This window comes from Chamaea fasciata, unplaced genomic scaffold, assembly GCF_029207755.1.
Source record: "Chamaea fasciata isolate MVZ Bird 193981 ecotype frontalis unplaced genomic scaffold, bChaFas1.0.hap1 SCAF_5, whole genome shotgun sequence".
NCBI classification, from domain to species: domain Eukaryota; kingdom Metazoa; phylum Chordata; class Aves; order Passeriformes; family Sylviidae; genus Chamaea; species Chamaea fasciata.
The window spans coordinates 6,104,799-6,125,038 of NW_027094090.1; the positions used below are offsets into that span (position 1 = coordinate 6,104,799).

The window sequence follows — 20,240 nt, forward strand, 5'->3', positions numbered from 1 at the left end:
TTAACTGAAGCTTTTTGTCCCTTACTCTCTCAACACAATGTACAGAACATAATGATTCTCATCTCACTCTCCCTTTGTTCAGCATTTGATGCTGTTGAGAACACAGGTCCACAAATGGAGCTTCTATGTGTCCCAGTAAAAGAAATTAAACCACTTTTTTCATGAATACAAAAATGATGCCTCTTTCTTACAACTGAAAAAACCAGAGCCCTCCCCAAACCTTTTCCAAAGTTACCTCTACTCCACTTTCAGTAAAAACTGCATTAAAGATTTTGAAAGGATTTACCTTCTCTGTGGTGACCTTGGAGAGATCCTTGTAAAGAAGCTTACGGATATATTCCTGCAAAGGGGGACGTTTTTTCTTCACAGTTTTTTCAGCTGGAGGGGGATTACAGTAGTAATAGGCATTTTCTACCATTGTAACATAGCGTGCATCAAGATGCATTGCTTGTTTTTTCCTCATCATTTGTTCCTGGAAACAAATGCAAATGACCAGTTAGAGATGCTGACATACCACATTTTCAAGCCAAAGGCTTTTAGAGTTACATTTGGGATACAGTAAATATGAAAGGTTGCAGAAAACTAAGTTAAAAGCTGGGTAGAGAGAAAAGAAGACAAAGTACATATATGTGGTTCTGTGTTGTTCTTTCCATGGCCATTTTTCTTTATGATCCCTAATTTTATAATGGTTCACCTGTGGTAAAAAATGGTTTCGGAAAAGTACTTTAAGATTTAACTCAAAATCTTAATGCTGCTGTTCAGAAAAATGGGTCATAAGACTACTAGGAACTCTGTTTAGAACATTTGGCACAAACACAGTGAATCATGATGAGACTGACAATCTACTTTTTTCATCATCATGTAACTCCACAGAGTTTTTGATGGTTTCATATAAATTTCCAAAGATTTAGACAACAGAACTTTCCTTATTCCATGCTACATTGCTGCTGTTTATCCAAACAGAATTGACTGTAAGAAAAATCTACCATAAAAAAATCTACCATAAAATAATGTTTCAGGAAAAATCAGGGAAGTAAGAGTCAACACTAATTACTGTGCTTAATTGTCAGGTTAATTGTCCGATTTTCCTCACTTAATACAGTCTTTTCTCCATACTTTATTTTAGCTATGTAAATTAAAGTTTATTTTGTGGGGTTTAAAAATTTCTTTTTATCTAAAAATTCTGTACAAGAACTAAAATAGCAGATCTAATTTGCAGATTTTTACAGTTGAGGATGAACTTAATTCCATTATTAAATACTTTTTAGTATGTATCTGTGTATTTATATGCATGTAGGTGTAGTTCTGCAAGTTGCATCAAATTTTGATGTACATCATATGATCCTATATATTCTAAATCACTCTATGGTGGTTCATCAGGAAATTGCACTTGTTTAAACTTTATTATTTACTAGAGGCTGGCTACACAGTAATTTAAAACTTCAAACAGATAAACAAAATTAATATTGTAAGTATTGTTTTGTTCCCACACAAATGTTAGTACATCCATTCAGGCAGTCCAGTAAACCAACCAAGAGTCTAAACCTCCTTTGATTATTTGTGAGAAAGCACTTATTTTTCATGCTGGTGGCCTTTCTACTAAACCTGAATAATTTAAAATTTCTTTTACAAGGCAGTGATTCAGTTCAACTGAAATGTCAATGTACTCAAACAGCTCCTTTACCCAGAGTTTCAGCTGCTAATTCAATGAGGAAGAGTAGCTTTGTGTAACAGAGTAACCCAACAAATAATGTCATTTTCTTCCTGGATTTTAGTCATCTATCACCAGGAAGGTCTCCATCTGACACCAACCCCAAGGCATTTCATTCTTAACCTTTTCCACAACACAAATGGTCTTTCCTTTGATTCCCTGTGAGACTGCTCCTTTCCAAGTGGGGAATTTCTGTCAGCAGCAGCACATTTTCCTACCGGCACCTCACAGATGCACAGCGCTTAACAACTGAGTACATAAATTGCTTTATGTGAGGAAAAAATACTTAAGAGTAGAAAATTCCCGAACTTTGCCATGTCATATATGTTAATGCTACCTTTGATAATTTTTCACCTTATCTAAATAGAGCAAGAGAAAATACACCTTTGCTGCCTTAAAGGCATTGATCATGCTGTATTATAAACTGAAAAATGCAGTGGGTCAAAGTGAAGCAGAGCAGTGAAAAAGGCAGAAGGGCTTGCAAATAACATTTAAATCCCCTAAACCGATGTAATTTGTGTATTTTCCTGTTATAAAACGTTGTACAACATTATACTGTATATCACAGTCTATAATTAAAATGTTTCTTCCCAGAAGAGACAACATGCACTACTTGAAGTCTCAACATCACTGTAATTTATTGGTTTTTGAGCAGTCCTGAGTGTGTGTTCTATCTGTAAGTGGACTATATTAGTCTTAAATCTCTACTTATGAAAAACCTTCAGCATTTCAAGAAACTGTTTCAGTCCTTTTTCAGCTAAGGTGTCAGACAGGCAGGAAAGAGAAATAATACTACACTGTTTGTAGTACCAAAAACCTTGATGCAACTCAGAAGAAAAAAGTAAGACCTGAGGTCCAAAGTCCTTTAAGCTCATCATCTACTTTGGGTTCTTGTTTTACTAGGGTGAAATGAAGAACTACACAGGTAAAGCATTACATTTGAAGATTAGGTTTCTGTCTTTCCTTTGATAAATACAGACCACAAACAACATTAAAGTATTCATGTTAAAATATTAAAACTGTTTGGGTTTTTCTTCTTGGTGAGTAGCAAAATCTATCTGCAAGTTGCATATTGCAGAAGCATTTCAAAAGAAAATCTGGAGACAAATAGGGGGGAAAAAAAAGAAAGAAGTAACTAATCAAAACCTAACCATCATGAGAATTCCAACTTTGGAAAGCATTTCAGCATGGCTGACATTTAAACACCAGATTATAGCAAGATACTGAAACTGTTCAGCTCCTCCTTCCCCTTAATACCTGCACTGCCCTGCCTTGCTACTTGTCCTGACAGCTCAAAATGGGAATTTTTGATTTCCTGGAAGGACGTTATTGCTATAGTGAATTAACACAGTTCTACGTGAACTGCATTTACTTTACCACAGGCTCTGCCTGTACAAACATCTCCCACAGTTTCAACACCACCAGTAAAAGCAGTGACACCACGAAGGAAGTCACCTTGCAGTTAAAATTCAGTATATTTATCAACACAAGTGATCTGGCCCTTAAGCTTAAGACAATTTCTAAGTTAAAAGATTAAAAATGCATCAAGAAGCTTTTAATTCCACAATTTCAAATATTCTTTCAGCAAGACCACAACAGTATAATACAAGAACTAGACATTTTAACTTGTTTATGTTACAGAAACATAGATGAAGATGAAGCTGATCTTCCTTTCAAAGCTCAAATTCAAATAATCCAATTCAAATAATTCATGTATCAACTGATCAATCCTAAAGCCAATCTAGTTTTACATTAGTATTTTAAATTACATAAAGGACAGTGAATTTGAAAGAACTGCCAAGAAGACCATTACTAGAAAGAAACACTGTCCTAATAAAAGAAGCATCTCTAAATAATTTGCAAAACATGAAGTAGTTCTACAAAACCAGGATATGATCACTAAATGTTTCTCTAGAGAAAAGTTACTTGGTGCCACTAAATTTGTGATGCCCTTATAGAACACTTTACTCCTCAATAGGTAATTTTTCCTTAATTACTTTTAAAATCCATTCTTAACTATGACTTTCTTTCACACCAGGACAAAGCACCATTGTCTTTAACAGGAGACACACAGCCTGTCTGGAATCTAATTACAAAATACATCGTCAGGAGTAAAGATTAGGAGCAATAATTATTTAGAGGATCAACAGGCCTTAATTCTACCCAAAAGAGTAGATCAGCTTTACAATTGCTTAGATTTTTAACACAAGATTTTTATCAGCTTGCTTTGGGAGCAATCTTTTCCACAGTTCACACTAACTTGTACCATAAGACTATGATCCAATTTGTATAAGACTATTTAAGTCAAAATTAATCTCTGTAGGTTTTTTAGGGGAATGTTAGAAGACACAGCTATTAAGATGGATGCAGGATATAAATCTATTTAGCCTATTTTACATCTTAATAAATAGATATTCTAAACTTATTTGCCATCTTCCACCTTCTCCTGGTTCCTCACTGCATAAGAAAAGACCACTTATCCAAAACCTTGTGAGGCTTTAAGCCTCAGTAATTCAAACAGGGTTTGTGGTTTGCCTTGCACTTCACAGTTAAGCCATGTTTAGCATTCATCCAGCAGATCCCAGCAATCCAGCTAACAGTCAGCATTTTTGTACTGTGTAACACTAGAAGCAGTCATTTACAAAAACCAGTTCTGGTATAAGTGTTTAATTTTTCCTGACTTCTAAAATTTTTATTAACTACAAAAAAGTGATATAAATAAGTGAAATGTCTTTTAAAGACAATGGAATGGGGTTTTCAAGGGGAAAATGCTTGATTAAGGAATATATTTCACAATACAACACATCAGCTGGCAAATCTTTAGAAAATTGAGATTCAAACCTTTCAAGATAGAAAGTACACTACTACAAAAAGCAAGAGCCAAGGAACTAGCAGTTAATTTGCTTGTTTTAGCTTGCCCATCTCTTTCCTCTCATGACTGTACCACCTCAACAGATGTTCTGACATTCAAAGAGATACAGAAAAAAATGGTATTTTGTGGACAGAAATTGTACAACAAACCAAAGCATGCAACTTCTCCATTAACTAGAGCATGAGAAGAGAGACTACTGGTTTAAGAGAAAGTGAATCTATCTTTGAAGGTCTTCTTCAACCATGTCTGACTTAGTCTCTTGCCCTGGACACAGAGTTTTAGGACTGTCTCCCAAGTCAGTAAATATGTTGTACAGTTCTTGTTATTTATAAGTCTTTGCCAGTACTTCTCCAGACTTACAGATCCCAATTCTAATCTTATTTTAATTCCCAATCTCTGTTTCTAAAACTGCTTCTCTTAGTGTCTTCATAAACTTTTTTTTCACATTTAGAAAGAACCCCAGATCATTATACAGGACATAGAAACCACCTCTTGCACAAATGTCTTCACTTCAGGCTGAAATCATGTCTGGCTCCATTCACCACTATTTCCCCCCCTCAAACACTACTTCAGGCATGTTCAGGTACAGCTACAATATTCTTTCAATCTCATCCTCTGGGTTTGCCCTGTCTCTGAATTACAAAAGCAATAGCTTTTTACATTTTGTCCCAAGGCATGAAAAGGTTTTTAGGTCAACTGGAGTTCTCAAGAATAGTCTCAAAAAGAAATAATTGCTTCAAGTCAGAACGTGACACCCTCCCCCATAAGACAACAAGTTTTCTCTTACCAAAAGAACGCTGGTTCTTAAGTGAGATTCTGGTGATCTGAAGAGGAATCTTCCACAGGTTTCCAGCAAGGTACACGCCATTTCAATGTGGTGATGAGAGAAGTCTGACAGAAGCATCTGGTATGTATTTACATAAAAGCACAGCTTGTTAAACATCTCTTTCAGCAGCAGAAAACATTCAAGTTTTATCTACCAGTCTGGACAATATGCTGCTGTTCTAGATTCTTTATGGAATAAATGTAAATGGATTTCACTGATCAGATGTTAGGATTGGCGAGGCCCTGGCACAGGCTACCCAAAGAAGTTGTAGATGCCCCATCCCTGGAAGTGTTCAAGGCCAGGTTGGATGGAGCTCTGAGCTATCAGGTCTAGGCGGAAGGTGTCCCTGTCTAGGAGAGGGGGGTTGGAACCAGATGATCTTTAAGGTCACACCAAATCCAAAACATTCTATGAATATTCAAAAGATTAATCTCATTTTAGAATTCTTATGACAGTCTACAGACCCCAAATTTAGGCTTCAGAAGAACAGGATGCTTTGAAAGACTGCCAGAAAAACCCCACCCAAACTACCCATTAATACTGCACAATGGCAGAGTAAGCTCAGAGCACACCTAACTGCACTGCTTTAAGTTAAGCAATAACTAAAATTAATAGAGCCTTGCATTTTACAGCATTTTATAGACAAGAGAAGTGAAATAAGTGATTATGAGTTCAGCTTTGATATCTAACAAGTCAATGAATAGAAACTATTCACATAGAAAGTAATGTTAAGCTGTGAGTCTCAAGCATCTTTTATTAAAGGCACTTTTATTTTTTTAAACCTACTTTTAATTTGGGACTTGACATCAAGGTTTGAATGCTTATCAGCATGCAAAGTGAGATGATGTGCCTAGAGATTAAAGCTTTCCAGAGCCGTTTTGTTCCTCAACAAACAAAGCACCTGCTAAAATGGCATAAAAGCCTCTCCTTGCATCACTGAAATGCTTTTTGCTGCCAGTCCCTCTCCCTTACTGTTATTTACTCCACAAAAACATTCATTGAAATCAACATTATGGAAGTTTTGCAATGTACAGCAGATTAAGAAGTAGTAATATCTGCCATACTTACAAAGAAAATGATGAGCAGTTTGCCTATGTCCAAATGTAGAAGTTCATTTTAATATATTCTTCCCATTAGAAGAGGAAAACATTCTAACTTCTACAGCAGCTATAAAAGTCTCCTCACAAACAGCAGCCACAGACACCAGGGTTTAAAACATGCCATGTAATAAATTCAGGTAACATCAGCAGCAGGTAAATGAAGAGGAATAGGATGGGGATACATTATCAGCAAACACAGGAGTACAGGACTACCACAACACCAACCTTTAAACAGTGGAGAGTATCGTTTTTGGAGAACATCTTAAACTTGGTAAGCTCACCAATAAATCTCACAGTTTTATTCTTTGTTTCAATGTTAATCTGGTCCTTTTTTCTTACCTAAAAAACAACCAAAAATTGATTTTAGGTCCTCCAAAATACCCACTTGTTCTAAATTACTTTGATCTGAACATGCACAAAATACACTTGAGAATTCAGCAGGTTTTGGTACGGGTTTGGCTCCTCAAGCTCCACCTTTTCTTCTCATTGGGTTTCCTAAAACTCTCTCTACGACCTTGTTTCTTCAGAAGATTTTCAATTCTTTTCCCCATCTCCCCACCCCCCAAAACAATTAATTCCTCTAACATACCTACAGCCAGAAATCCTCCTCCTTTGTCACAGTGAAGTAGTGATAAAGTATTTTAGATTCTGTATTTTCAGAATCAGTAAAAAGTCTCTATGTGAATAGGGCCACTTGTACTGTCCTCAAGGAAATATTAAACATTGATGGCATTTCAAGTCAGATTGAGTAATGTGCAGACTTTTAAAATTACTGACATTCAGCATAAATTTAAGAACAAAACACAAATATACATATACGTCTAACCATAATCTGCAAAATAGAAAACTGTATTTCCCCAACAGAAAGAGGTTTTTCTGAGAAAGTTAACTTAAAATAGTTAAGATTCAAGTAAGTTTGAGCAATTTATACACATTTTTAATGTCATTATTAGAAAAAATATTGAAATCTGTGCCACAAAACTCAGAAAATGCTGAAGGAATCATCACTGTGCACCATAACGAGTTTGATTACAACACTTAAAAGAAAGTGAAGGAAACAACACCGAAAAACATATTTGTGTGGAAAATTTTGATAGATGGAAATTGTAAAATCTAACTAGAATTAAATACTCTATGATAATAGTGATCAATACAATAGTAGCCCTGTAGTGGGAAATGTTAGAGTAAGTCAGGTCTCATTTCAAAAGCAAGTTATTAATTTCCAGGAAACTCTTACCACAAACGGAGCAGAGTTACTAATTTTTGTAACTTCTGTTGTACAGTTCATTTATATAAATATGCAAGCATATACGGAACATTGCAAAAACTTCTCTTTAATAAGGACTTACAAAGTTACAAAAATTTCTCCTTTTTTTTCTAGAACTGCTGAGCTTAACTGAATTTTAGAAGTAGTATCTACACAATACAAAATGGGATTTTTCCCCAAAAGATGATTTATGAGATTGGTTAATCTAGTTTCAGTAATGAACTAAATCACCAAAACATACATGGAACCTGAAATCCCCTTTCAGCATGGAACAGAGATCCTCTGCTACATCAGACATACAGGGATGCAATGTGGCAACCAGTCTTGCATAAAATGGTAGCAAATCCAATCTGCAAACAAAGGAGAAGACAAAACAGACAATTTTTAGGCAAAAATGTATTTCTGTGTACACACATAGGTACCACTTTACTTGTGAAAAGAATCAATGCACTGACAGAACTACATACATGCAATTTTTTTGGCCCACTTCAGAATGCAATATCATCTAAAAATAATACAAGAAAGTAAACCACCATATCCTGTTGGAATACTTCACAATTAATTTCCTCTTTAACTCCTGCCATAGGTAAAATGCTGAATACCATCAGCGACAGAATTTAAGCTTCAATAAATTACCAAACAGAAAGAAACTTCAGATCCATCTCAACATGCAAAAAATAGTTCTTGCAGACAAGACCATGGGTTATGGTAAGGTATTAATATTTTTTTCTGAAAAGCAGCAGACATAACCAGGAAGGTAGAAAATATCTGTACTTTTAAGGTGGGAAACTTCTAAATCAATGTAGTAGTTATTACTTAAACCAAAGTCGAGCAGAAGTGATGTGGCCACCCTTTTCCCAAGAACTCTGCTAGTACTCTCACAAATGACAATATTTCCAAGTTTTCTACAGAATTTCCTTATTCCCTTCTCTCCTGCCTTAATTACATGCCTTCACAGCCATTTCCTTTGCACATTTATGCAAACCAGCTGTGTATATATCAGTTTTAAATGCAGAGACTCCAACTGCACTGTGAAGCCTCATAATATCATTTAACAAGCTGAAGGAAGTATTTTCAGTTTATTTTCAGAATGTTAAGTGAATGCAGTAAACAGATGAACTCTAGAACAAGCCAAAGTAAGTGGAGAGGAACATCCTAAATTTGCATGTTTCTAGTTAGAAATTGCCTGTAAGGGAAAAACGCATCTTGAGTTCACACTTCATGAAGGATTAAGGTTTTCCCTACTGCGCAAGAAAGGAAAAGAAAAAATATGCTGACAAAAAAAACCCCAAAAGTACAGTTGATACATAGAGCTTGTCCTGGCACAAAGCATGAAGATAAAAACACCAAAACAAAGCCATCACAACTGCTTCCTTTCTCCTTTCTGATTCTGGGTCACTGGAGCCCATTTCCAAGACATTTAATACCCACTTACAGAAAAAGAGACAATTATGTATTTATTTAAATTGTGGGTTAGAAGCATCAGAATATACTCCCCCCAAAAAGCATAACCAGGCACCCTCCTGATGAGACACAAGACTCCTGGTGAAACATTGTGGGTCTCTCAGTTACCTATTTAACAGCTTTTATCTCTTTTGTTAATCAATAACTGAAGCAATATTTACATTTTTCAAGCTTGTTGGAACACACAGTCAAGGCTGACTACCCACAGCAAATTACTACCATGCTATTAAGCATTTAGGCATTAACTTTGAGAGAAGTGAAAGTCTCACTACTTCACATCCACCCACAAAAGCTAAACCAAGAGAGGACTGTGGCTGAACTAAGAGGGTGTCTTTAACTGAAGGGATTGCTGGATGGCAACTCTTTTAAGACTAATACCAAAAAGTTTTATTCTGGTCTCAACAAGTACCTGCCTGCTGAGAGCCAATAATTTCATCTCTGTAAACTGAGTACACCTGGGGGAAAATTAAAGTCTTAGAGCACATTGTTGTTATTCCCTTGCAGGACACAAAAGGTTGCTTCATGGGGAAGCCTACTAAGACTGGGTATTTCTAAATAGGTGAAATATAATAAGGAAAAGCCTTGGGTTAATTATGCTGAAATTGGCAATCAGAGATTGAGTTAGCTCCCTCTCAGGGGGGACAAAAATTCATGTTCAGCAGTGCAGACATTCCAGTATCAGTGGCACCATCTACTGGTACATGCAGTGCTTTGTTCCCTCCAAAAACATTTCTTTCTCTTGAGAAGGGGAAGAACTCAACTAAACTCCACAAACCCTTTCTCTTCCTGCTCTTCTGATTATGAAGCAGGATCTGGCATCAGGGATGAGTCAGTCACTCTCTGAAGTCCATATTAAGCACCCTGAATATTCACCACCACAGTAAAAAGCACCACTTCTGACCATTGTCCTTTAGGCCACATAGCATGGACTGAAATTTAGTCAACTCTGGATCTCAGGCTCACATGAGCCACACATCAGTAAAATATCTAAGAGCATATCTTTTTTCTATCATTAAAATGTCAGTTTATTTAAAAAAGCCCAATCAAACAAAACCAATCATAAACCAACTCACAGAAAAACTTTTCTCAAAGTCCTACTTGCAATCTCTCCAAAATGGATGCATCCAAAATTTTATGCCCAGGAAGAGTGAAGGGGGATTTTTGAACATTTTCTAATTTCTGTGCTTCTACAAGACAGCTTAAAGAATGAAGCAATGGAGCCAGAACTCCTGCCTCACAAGCACAATCATAATGGATAAAAGCAGTGCAGTCACAGGGCATGAACAGGTACTAAGTGCCACCCACACTGCTCAGTGGAAGAGAAGGATGATGTGGAATTGGAATGTTACCAGGGAAGCACTTTGGGCCTTTATTTCTTCGCCAGAACATTAAACTCCTTGATCTCAAGAACATCCCTCAATTTTATCCTCAACTGAAACAGGCCACTGAAACACGGCTAAGTTCAACTGAACAAAAGGACCTTGGTACAGAGAAGTCTCAGGATGAAAAGCTGACAGTAAATACACTGGAGGCTTGCAGCTTTTGAGTTAAAATGCACACAGCTATTCAGCACTTAAGAAGCAGCTAATTTCTGAATTAAGAACAACCAATAATAACACTATAAACCTCCACATGAATAACTGATCTCTTACTGCAGGTAACTTGCAAATTCACAGATCCCCATAGATGTGACATCAAAAAATATCCTAAGCCACAACAGCCCCCTATATACTGCTTAACATTTATCTAGAATTGTCTGGAATTTAGAGCCAAAGAAAAGATTTCTGACTTCTCATATTGAAGTAAAAGAAAATCATTTACAGAATTGCAGTATTCTGGTAAACCTAAATAATTCTCTGTAGAGGAAGATAGTTCAGTTAGGCAGCAAAGAACCACACAAAGTCCTAAAGCTGTGAGCAGTATGGGTTAAATCACTGTCTGCAGTCCTGGATTAAAAGGCTAATATTTAGTTTTAAATCAATCCTCCAATGCAAATGTGAAAGCCACTCGTATACTGGCATTGAAAAATCTCTTTAAAAGGCCTTCTGTTCTGTTGGGTTGGAGGTTCAAATCACAGCTGAAAATGTAAATGTGATCCATTCATCAGTATTCAACAGAGCAGGGCAAAGATGTATTCTAACACTGATGTACAGTGAGTTGAGGAAGAAATGGCCTTTTTTTGTCAAATTAAGTTTTATGTCCTAAAGAATCCTGATTTGTCCCAATCTATCCAACCCCAGTGGCAGCAAGAATGCTCCCTGGCAACACTACATAATGACTTTGATTTCACAGTGTCTGTTTTATACCTCAAACAAAAAAACAGTTTTACACTTTCTTGATGAAACTCTTATGCCTGCACATTTCCCAAAAGTGATCTCAGGAGAAGAAAAAGAACTTATTCTGTCATTGAAATACCTCATTATGGCTGCAAATAAAGCAGCTAAACGTAAACAGCATTAACTGATACGCTTGGAAATTAAATGCTTTTGGAAAACATACTGCTTTATCTGCATCCTCAAGGACGTTGCTCTGCTGAAGACCTCACAAAAAACCCTCCTCAAAAACATTAGCATATCAAGCACTCTTCTCCCACAGTATCCCAGAGAGATGTAACAAAAAATTCCGGGATTAGTCAAAACAAATATGGAACAACAATAATGGAAGATAAAACCGTATCATTATAGCTCAGTGAAGCAATACACAGAGCAAAATCATTGTAAATGCACAGTACACAAAGCCTCAAAGCTGAAGTGTGTTACAGAATATAGAGAATTTTCTACATCAGAAAGGATTATGAGTGTTGAAGACACACAGCAGAACTGCTCTTTTACCAACTGCAGCAATACAGTTTACTTAAATAATGGGATAGGTTGCCCTTTCAAATTGTCTGCATCTATGGGCAGTTCAGCTGGTATTTACATTCTGACGGCTTGTGTTCAGAACAAACAGCTCGGTCAACATCCTGTTTCTCCAGCTGAGTAGCCCAGAGATGGGGTTACCAATGCAGACACATAAACACAATTGAACTTAAAGATCTTAAAAGAATCAAGGTAGCCTGAGTATTCATTAGTCAAGTAGGTCCCAGAGCAGACAGCAGAAAAAGGAACTAAAAAAATATCATACATCAAATGTTAGTGCTTCTTAATATTAGAAAAAATTCATATTTATAATTAAAGATCAACAGTGAGAGGATCAGCTGACTCATTTAATTGTTAGTTCCTCTACCGGAGACCAGAACCATCACAAAGTAACAGCTCCTCAAGGCAACCCCACCATCTATCCTGCTCTGTTGAGTTCTATCAGAAAAGTCAGTATTTTTAAAATTATTATTATTACTTTTGATACAAATCTGCAGGGCAATAGAATTGCCACTGGGAAGATGACAAATCAATGGCAATGAGGAAACTATGTATGCTTCCAGGAGTTTAACTCTGTTTATAGTACAGCCTGATCACAGACACATTTTTGAACACTGCAATATATCAGGAATTTAACTTTTGCTTTCACGCCATCTGTGAAATCACACTGCTGAATTGACAAATCTTATCCTACTGTCCCTGTTTGAAAGTACCTCCTTTTGCTGTGCACATCTACAAGTCCCTCCAGATCACTGTCACCTAGCACAATTTAGCAGATTATGCAAAGAGAAGAAAGGATTTTCCAAGAGGTTCCAAGAGGTAATAAGCAATTTCAGCAATCTGGAACCTACAGCACCAGGAAATGACACAGGGCAGTGCTACAAACATTACCGTATGGCCACAGACCAGCCAAAAAGCCACTTCCATTATACAAGTATTGAAAGTTCTCTATTATGGCAGAGCTGAAGACAAAAGTCTAAGTGCTCCTGCTGATTTACATTGCTGTAGATGTTTTAAGCTGTAAAAAAGAAATTCTTCTCACATTGTGTTTTGATGCACTTCGTGATTACCAGCACGCTGATAAACAGAAATGTTACTTCCTCTGCAACCTACATTTGGGCTGAAGGGCACCATCTAACAAAGAAGATCATCAGTTGTCTGCCTCCTCTGTCATTAATTCATATGTCAGGCACAATCAGGCCTCTGTCAAAGTCTCCTAACGCTGAGGTCAAACCCCTAAGTCTTAGAGGCAAGAATAGACAAGAGAATGAAAGATTCTGTGCACTGTTTCACCGTGGAGTCAGGTTAATGCCTCAGTCAGCAAACAAACCATTGGTTTGCACACAGCAAGAAAACAGGGTTATTAGAACAGCAGATGCTTGTTACAGATGGGATGTAGAAATAGGTTGAATTAAGGTTGAAAACACAGGGCAAGCAGTGATTAAACTTAAGGAAAACAAAGCACCAAAGTCTGTTTATTCAAAGCCAGTCTACACATGTGTTGAGACAAAACAGATACTCAAGCTATGTTTTCCCCCCCCAGCGTTAAAAGGTAATGGAATCAAAGCAGTGTAAACTCCTAAAAAGAATTCCAAAATGTTCATGTTCACTTTACATTAAATTCAGATTCAAAACAGTTTATCATGAGAAACGGGGCAAGGTGAAGCAAGAAAAGCGACTTCTTCATAACTTCATTTATTTAAGGTTCAAGTCTACCAGAGAACAGAGAAATATGTTATTCCTCCAATGAATTCAGTGTTTTAATCTGAATACTTGCAACCATTTTTGGAGGCAGGGCTCTTCCTGTCAGTGCAGGAAATCTGCTTACACAGAAGTAAGGAGAACAGCAAGAGCTTTACACAGGCAGATGTACACAGACAAAAGAGGGCAGGCTCAAAGGGGCTGGCCTAGAACTGGCTGTTGCAGAAGGCACAAGGCTGTTCTAAGGGCCATGTACTGTGCTCTCACTGTCCACAGGCTCTAAAACAAAAAAGTGAAAGTTGTCCTGAATGATATAAATCCTCCCTTTTTGGTATCAGGTAGGTTTTGCTGTTATTTTCACAGTTAAAAAAAAAATAATGAAAAGAGATCTGCTGTAAACAACAAGTACCAGGAAAAAAAAATCCTTATTAAAAACCTTAATTTTTGACAAAATATTGTGGTGTGGATCATTGATTCTAAATATTCCTTTGTTGCTTCAGCATAAGCCACTCCAAAAGTGCATGTCAGGAATAAAAAAATGGAATATACACTGGTTTTAAAAAACACATGCACATGCTAAACTGAATAATAAATAGGTATACCCAGCTTGGTCCCCTTCTGTTCTTACCTTTGTCTAGGAACTATGAAAAGTGCTCGTACCAGTTTTCTTCTGTTGGCTTTTGTATTCATATTCATGCAAAAATCCATTGCTGCCTATAGAGAGGAAAGTTAATGCAATACTTCACTTTAATGCAGTGGGTTTGCAAGAAAGCAACAGAAAACTATGTTTAAGCACAGCTTTTACAGAGCTATTCCTACTACATGCAACTGCTTTAAAAATAACCATAAAGAAAACTCTTCAATTTTGGCTAGAACTGGCATAGTTAGAAAACATGTCCACTGAGAGGAATACAGACTGATTAAAAATTAATTCAGCTACTATCAGACTCCAAAGTTTAAAATCATTATTTCCTGTCTATCTCATCAAGCATTATGGCTTTTAAGAGTGCAAAAAATTGAAACTCTAACCGTACCTTGTCTATGAGGTCTCTGTTGACACAGTTTGGAAGCTGCTGAAGAAAAGCATCTACAATGAGTTTTAAATGTGATCCAGTACTGGCTTCTTCATCCTCTTGTTCTAAAAGAGGGAAATAAACAAGCAGCAGAAACCTTGAAGCTATGAAATACAATCATTTATGAACACATTCCCCAAACAGTGCATTTGTAATGTTTAGTTGTAAAGTATTCATTCTTCTTTGTAGATACTTTTTAGGCAACTGCCTTTACATTTGCTAACTTTTAAAACCTGTGCAAAGGAAATCATAACTTTCATTACATGAACATCTTTAAAATAATTTTCACTTTTATCTGAATGACTTGTTACAAAAACATTTACCACAATCCTAGTAGTTTCTACCTATTAGTTTGAAAAATAAATAAATAAACAAAGAAATAAATTGCCCTGAATAACTCTACAAATCCACAAACTAAAACAATCAAGTTAAAAAAACAAATCAGTAAGAAAAAGAATTCTTGAAACCAACTATTTTTACCTTGCTCATCAAGAAGCTTCTTTGTAAGATCTTCTGCCTCATCTCCACAGTCCAACTCCAGTGCATCATCATTAATATCCAGGTTCTCCAGCTCCAATTCCAGATCCTCATTCCCAGCTGCTTCCTTATTATCTTTGGCATCTTTCGAATCTATTTACAAGTTAAGCAGAAATACCAAATAAATACTAACAAACTGTTAAATATACACAGTCATTATTGGAATACAGGAAGATTAATGCTGCTAAACCTACATCTCTTTAGTGTCTTAATGGAAAATCTTTTACACAGATGAACAAAAGAAAGGGAAAAGCAGCACAGGAGGAAGGTGTTGATAAAATAACATGCTATATAAAAGATCAAATAAAGATTAGTTTCCTTGAACACAATGTCTGAATCTGAAAAAAATTCAGAAAAGAACAGTTAATATTTTTCTTGGACCACAACACTGGTCCAACACTGAGTTTTCCAAAAGATTACTACCTACAGAATTTTACTGTTTGTTCAAGCCTCCTTCCAACCGTACTTGCAGACTATGCTTCATTTAAAAAAAAAAAAAATTTCAAGGCAGAAAAGCTTATTAAAATTCTAATATTTTTCAAAGCCAAATGTGAAAACTTTTAAACAGTGCACACATCATATGGAAATACAGACTCACAAACAAGTAACATGTTTAGAATCACAGAAAAATTAGTCTGGAATGGACTTTGGTGATATTTCCAGTTCAACCTTTTGGTCAAAGTGGATGAACTATTCACACCAGATTTCTCAGCTACTTTTCCAGTTATTTTAAAATAGCAAGACAGAGATTCCAGTGTCCCTGGACAAGCTGCTCCAATATCTACAGATCCTTACAGGGAAAGGTCAGAATTCTCCAAATATGCATCTTCTTTTACACTTTGAGCCAGGGATGGTGAGTTTATCCCGCTGCACCTTAAGTCTGCACATGCCTGGTTGTGAACTGAGAGCTGTGTCAGAAGTGAGGAACCACCCAGGCCTTCTAATCTAGTGACATTTTATGCTGACAAAGTCATTAACAATCACCATTAACAATTTATTAAGGAAATAACAGTGAAAAAAACCCCAAACACTAACATCTGCAAAAAAGGGAAAACTTCCCATTTCTCACAGAAAAGCTGGTATTTATTCACCCTGGTTAACCTCAATTACTTGAAATTTACAATTCTAACAATATTGAAATGCATTTACTTTTTTTTTTCCTTAATAACCAGATATAATCCCTACCTCACCTAGTTTATTCCCTAAAAATTCATCCAAACTGGTGCACTGTCCTGATCATCACAAATTATTTCATTAGAGACTCATCACTTCTGTCAAGTTTGTTTATCTGTTGGACAAGATATGTTGAAGAAAATAGTCATCTAAGCATCCTACCTCTTGATTCATCTTTGCTGGAATCCTTGTTCTGGGAATATTTTTCATTATCTTTAAACAAAATTGCTGGCACAAAAGCCTTCAAGTCAATGAGATTCTCATAGAAGTTTCTAGCATCTTCATCTTCCCAGATCCCCCCCTCCAGGTCATATTCTCCAGGCTTTCCTGGTGTGAAAATATCAATACCAGGTCCATGTTCTGCAAAAACAGTGAAACCATAAGAAAGTTATTTATACAAATTTACAATCTTCTATGGGGAGGCACGTTAGAGATTAAGAGTCCTTTTAGGAAAGTGTTAAACTATCTATTAGTACCTCTATTTTCACCTAAGTATTTAAATACATACTTTAAAGTGTTTTTAACAATTCAGTCTTAGTATTAGACATATCAAGAAATTATCTTAAGATCCTAAATTTCATTTTGATTGGAAGAACAGACAGAATCAGAGGAAGTCAAATCAAGAAAAACTAAGTAGCACATTATATGGTATCAGAAAGTTGTAACAGACCTTAATAGCATTAGCATTAAAAGTAATCACTTTGAGTAGGATGAACTGTATCCCACTGAGTTTTAAGAATGAAGTTTAAAAAGAATAATTTAATATTTAGAGGCATTCAAGAAATACAGCGTTTTCAAGTTCAAGATAATTTAAGGCAAAAGTTACTCATGATTTCAACAACATCTCAATGAACCTCCAAGTTTAGATTTAAAGGCACTGAAAGCTGCCCTTCTGCTCAGGAGGCCAGCTAGCCACACCTAGTGGCTTATCTGGCTTAACAATATGTTCCTGCCCATAATATCATAACCCAAAACAGACTTCGAATGTATTTTTTAGCAGTATCAGCTTTTAAAACTCTAACAGTTTTTAAATACTAAAAATTGCATCATATTAAAGGAAAGGATCAGGTTAAAAACAATTTTTAATTTTCCATTTATTACTTTATCCCCAGAAACAAACCTAAAGAGATATTACATTACTTATATGTATATCTAAAGAGATATACACAGAATGTGCAATAGTTATGGCTACATATTAGGCATAATTACTTAAATTTAAAAGAATAAATGTATTAGTCATTCACTGATATCCTTCAGGGGGAAAGGCTGAATGATATGAAACCAGCAGAAAGAACACAATGGTTAGAAGGTATGGTTAGTTTTTCCACCACATCCCAGCTGACTCCAGGGTTCTGTTGACCTGCTTTAGAATCTGGCTTACCCTCAGGTGTTGGTTTCTCTTGGGGGAGGTCAGGCATGTTCTCATCCAAAAGATCAGCCAGAGACTGAGAATTTGCCAACAGCTTCTGATATGACATTGCAAATTCTTCATATTGCTTGTGGCGATCTTCACTCAGCTCTCCTTTGGAGTGGAGAATGCGTCTGCAAAAATCAAACTTACAGTAAGACCACCTTTTCCCTTAAAATCTATCTGAGCTATGCTGAACCATCAGGCATTTCTCTGAACAAAGTTAACCTGCCCTCTTTGAGGGAACTGTAACAACTTTAGACCACAATAGCAAACATTTAAGTGACACTACTATTTTTCCAAACCACACTGAATTTCCAGCTTCGATCCCACTGAGGACAGTACAGTGAAAAAAGCTCCAGCTTCCATGTCCAAAGAGAAAGGCACACTTACTCTCTGCCACAATTAGGCACTAACAGTCCTACGAAAACTTACATAGAAAAATAAAATATTCAATTTTATCAACAAGCTAGATAAAAGTTGCTTTGCACCTGTAACAATCCATTTCCATATTGTTTAAATGATTACATGAGCTATTAGCACCAGGAGGGTCAAAACATTTGCAAGCAGCCCACTGACTTTCCAACAAACCAAGTTATTTCAAGGCAATCAGTCCAAACTATGAGCAGTTACAGTTGTTTCTTCAGCTGCTCTTTATTTTCTTTTACAAAACTAATCATACTTGTTTCAAATAATAATTTTTAAAATTGAAATATGTTGTCAAAAGTAACTGGCACTTGAAGGAACCTAATCACTTCTTACAAGTGCTGGAACCACTGAGCAGCCACCCTGCACTGAGATGAAAGCATTAGAAGTCTGAAAAAAGGTGCAAATGCCAGAATTCCCAAAGCAGGTTGTATCATTACATTATCATCTGTAAGATTCCATTACCATTAGGCATTTATTATGCAATAGGTAAACAGTCACAGTCTTGCCCAAAGACACAAGCATTTTGTGGCATAAGGATTCTGAAACAGTTGAAGCAATGTAAGTTGAGGGATATCAATTTTCTTGTTCCAGGTTAATTGCAAAACAAAAGTCTTCTTTGTACACATTCACAGGGTAAGCAATAAAACCCTTGCCCAGAACCGGAAGTGGACACAGGTGTCTGGCTAGAGAGCAAGAAGCATTAATGCTGGCAAAAGTTCTGTTTCTCTGACAAAACACAGCGATTTAACATGTATTGCCTGCTCCTGCAAGTACAGCAAAGAAAAATTAACAAATTAAATAACCACTGACTATTTGGGAAGTGCAGTTGTTCAGTTTGGATTCAGGAAACACATTAAGTGTCAATTCACACCTTTTCCATGGAAACCACTGTCCATTGCATATATATGTTAAACCAGCAGCTTTATACACATGAGCATTGAAGCTCTGTGCTGTTAATAAAAAACAAAAAAAAGCGAAGTGCTGTAACAATAGTACAAGACTTTCAGTTCTCAATTTCAGTTCCAAGAAGACAAGTGTTAACAAATTCAAAAAAGCTAAAGTAAATGAAGCAAACTTTAAAAAGCATGTATTCATCTCTGAATACAATTACAAGTACAGGACACAGTACTTGTCTTCCTTTACATCTCTTCAAAGCACAAGGCAAGTTCAGCACATCTTAAAAACATCCTTAATTCAGACAAAGTTTCTTCCACAGCTAACACTTCTTTTTGAAAACTCTCTCCAGAATTTGGGAATCAAGGTGTTTCCTTCCAATGACACAGCCTGACAAGATTTATTGTGCCCTCAGCTGTGTAACCAAATGACCACCAGGTTCCGTGCTATGTCTGTGTTAAAAGTCAAAGTGTAACTCAAGGTGCTTTTCCTAGCTATCCACTTAACCAGCAATGCTTGAGTCTGCTTTAATTTTACCTAAATGATTCCACAGGTACCACAGCACTAAAGCACTGTCAGTTTAGCACAGCAATTTTCAATTAATTCAACCAAACTGTACAGCTTAAATTATTTCACAGTCATTCTCCTGACAGATAAATTGAGTTATTTACCTGACAAAATATCATAACCTAAACATGTGATGCAGTTGATGCACAAAGGGGAACAGCTCACTCCCTATTCACCTCACTGACTGTGGAATGACACTATGAATAAAAACTACAGCAAAACAGATCAGATTTTTAATACACAGGGAACTGCTTTATCCAATTGGGTTTTTTTTCTAAAAAACCCAAAACCAACTCAACCAAACAAAAACATCCTAAAAATTGCCACCCACAAAAAAAGTAAGAAATCAACTGCACAATC

The 20,240-nt window shown here is 36.3% G+C and overlaps 1 protein-coding gene across 5 annotated transcripts in view; it reads right to left on the bottom strand.

Annotated features, from left to right (window-relative positions):
• The window catches only part of UPF2 (UPF2 regulator of nonsense mediated mRNA decay), a 53,602-nt gene that overhangs the window by 23,952 nt on the left and 9,410 nt on the right, over positions 1 to 20,240 (bottom strand). For all 5 annotated transcript variants that reach the window (XM_066182708.1, XM_066182711.1, XM_066182709.1 and 2 more), the window contains exons 4-12: positions 17,964 to 18,124; positions 16,745 to 16,942; positions 15,353 to 15,502; positions 14,834 to 14,937; positions 14,428 to 14,513; positions 8,018 to 8,126; positions 6,735 to 6,848; positions 5,371 to 5,487; positions 287 to 472 (exon numbers count right to left, since the gene is read on the bottom strand). In XM_066182708.1, coding sequence (XP_066038805.1) covers positions 287 to 472; positions 5,371 to 5,487; positions 6,735 to 6,848; positions 8,018 to 8,126; positions 14,428 to 14,513; positions 14,834 to 14,937; positions 15,353 to 15,502; positions 16,745 to 16,942; positions 17,964 to 18,124 — 1,225 coding nt within the window. The remainder of the gene's footprint in view (positions 1 to 286; positions 473 to 5,370; positions 5,488 to 6,734; positions 6,849 to 8,017; positions 8,127 to 14,427; positions 14,514 to 14,833; positions 14,938 to 15,352; positions 15,503 to 16,744; positions 16,943 to 17,963; positions 18,125 to 20,240) is intronic.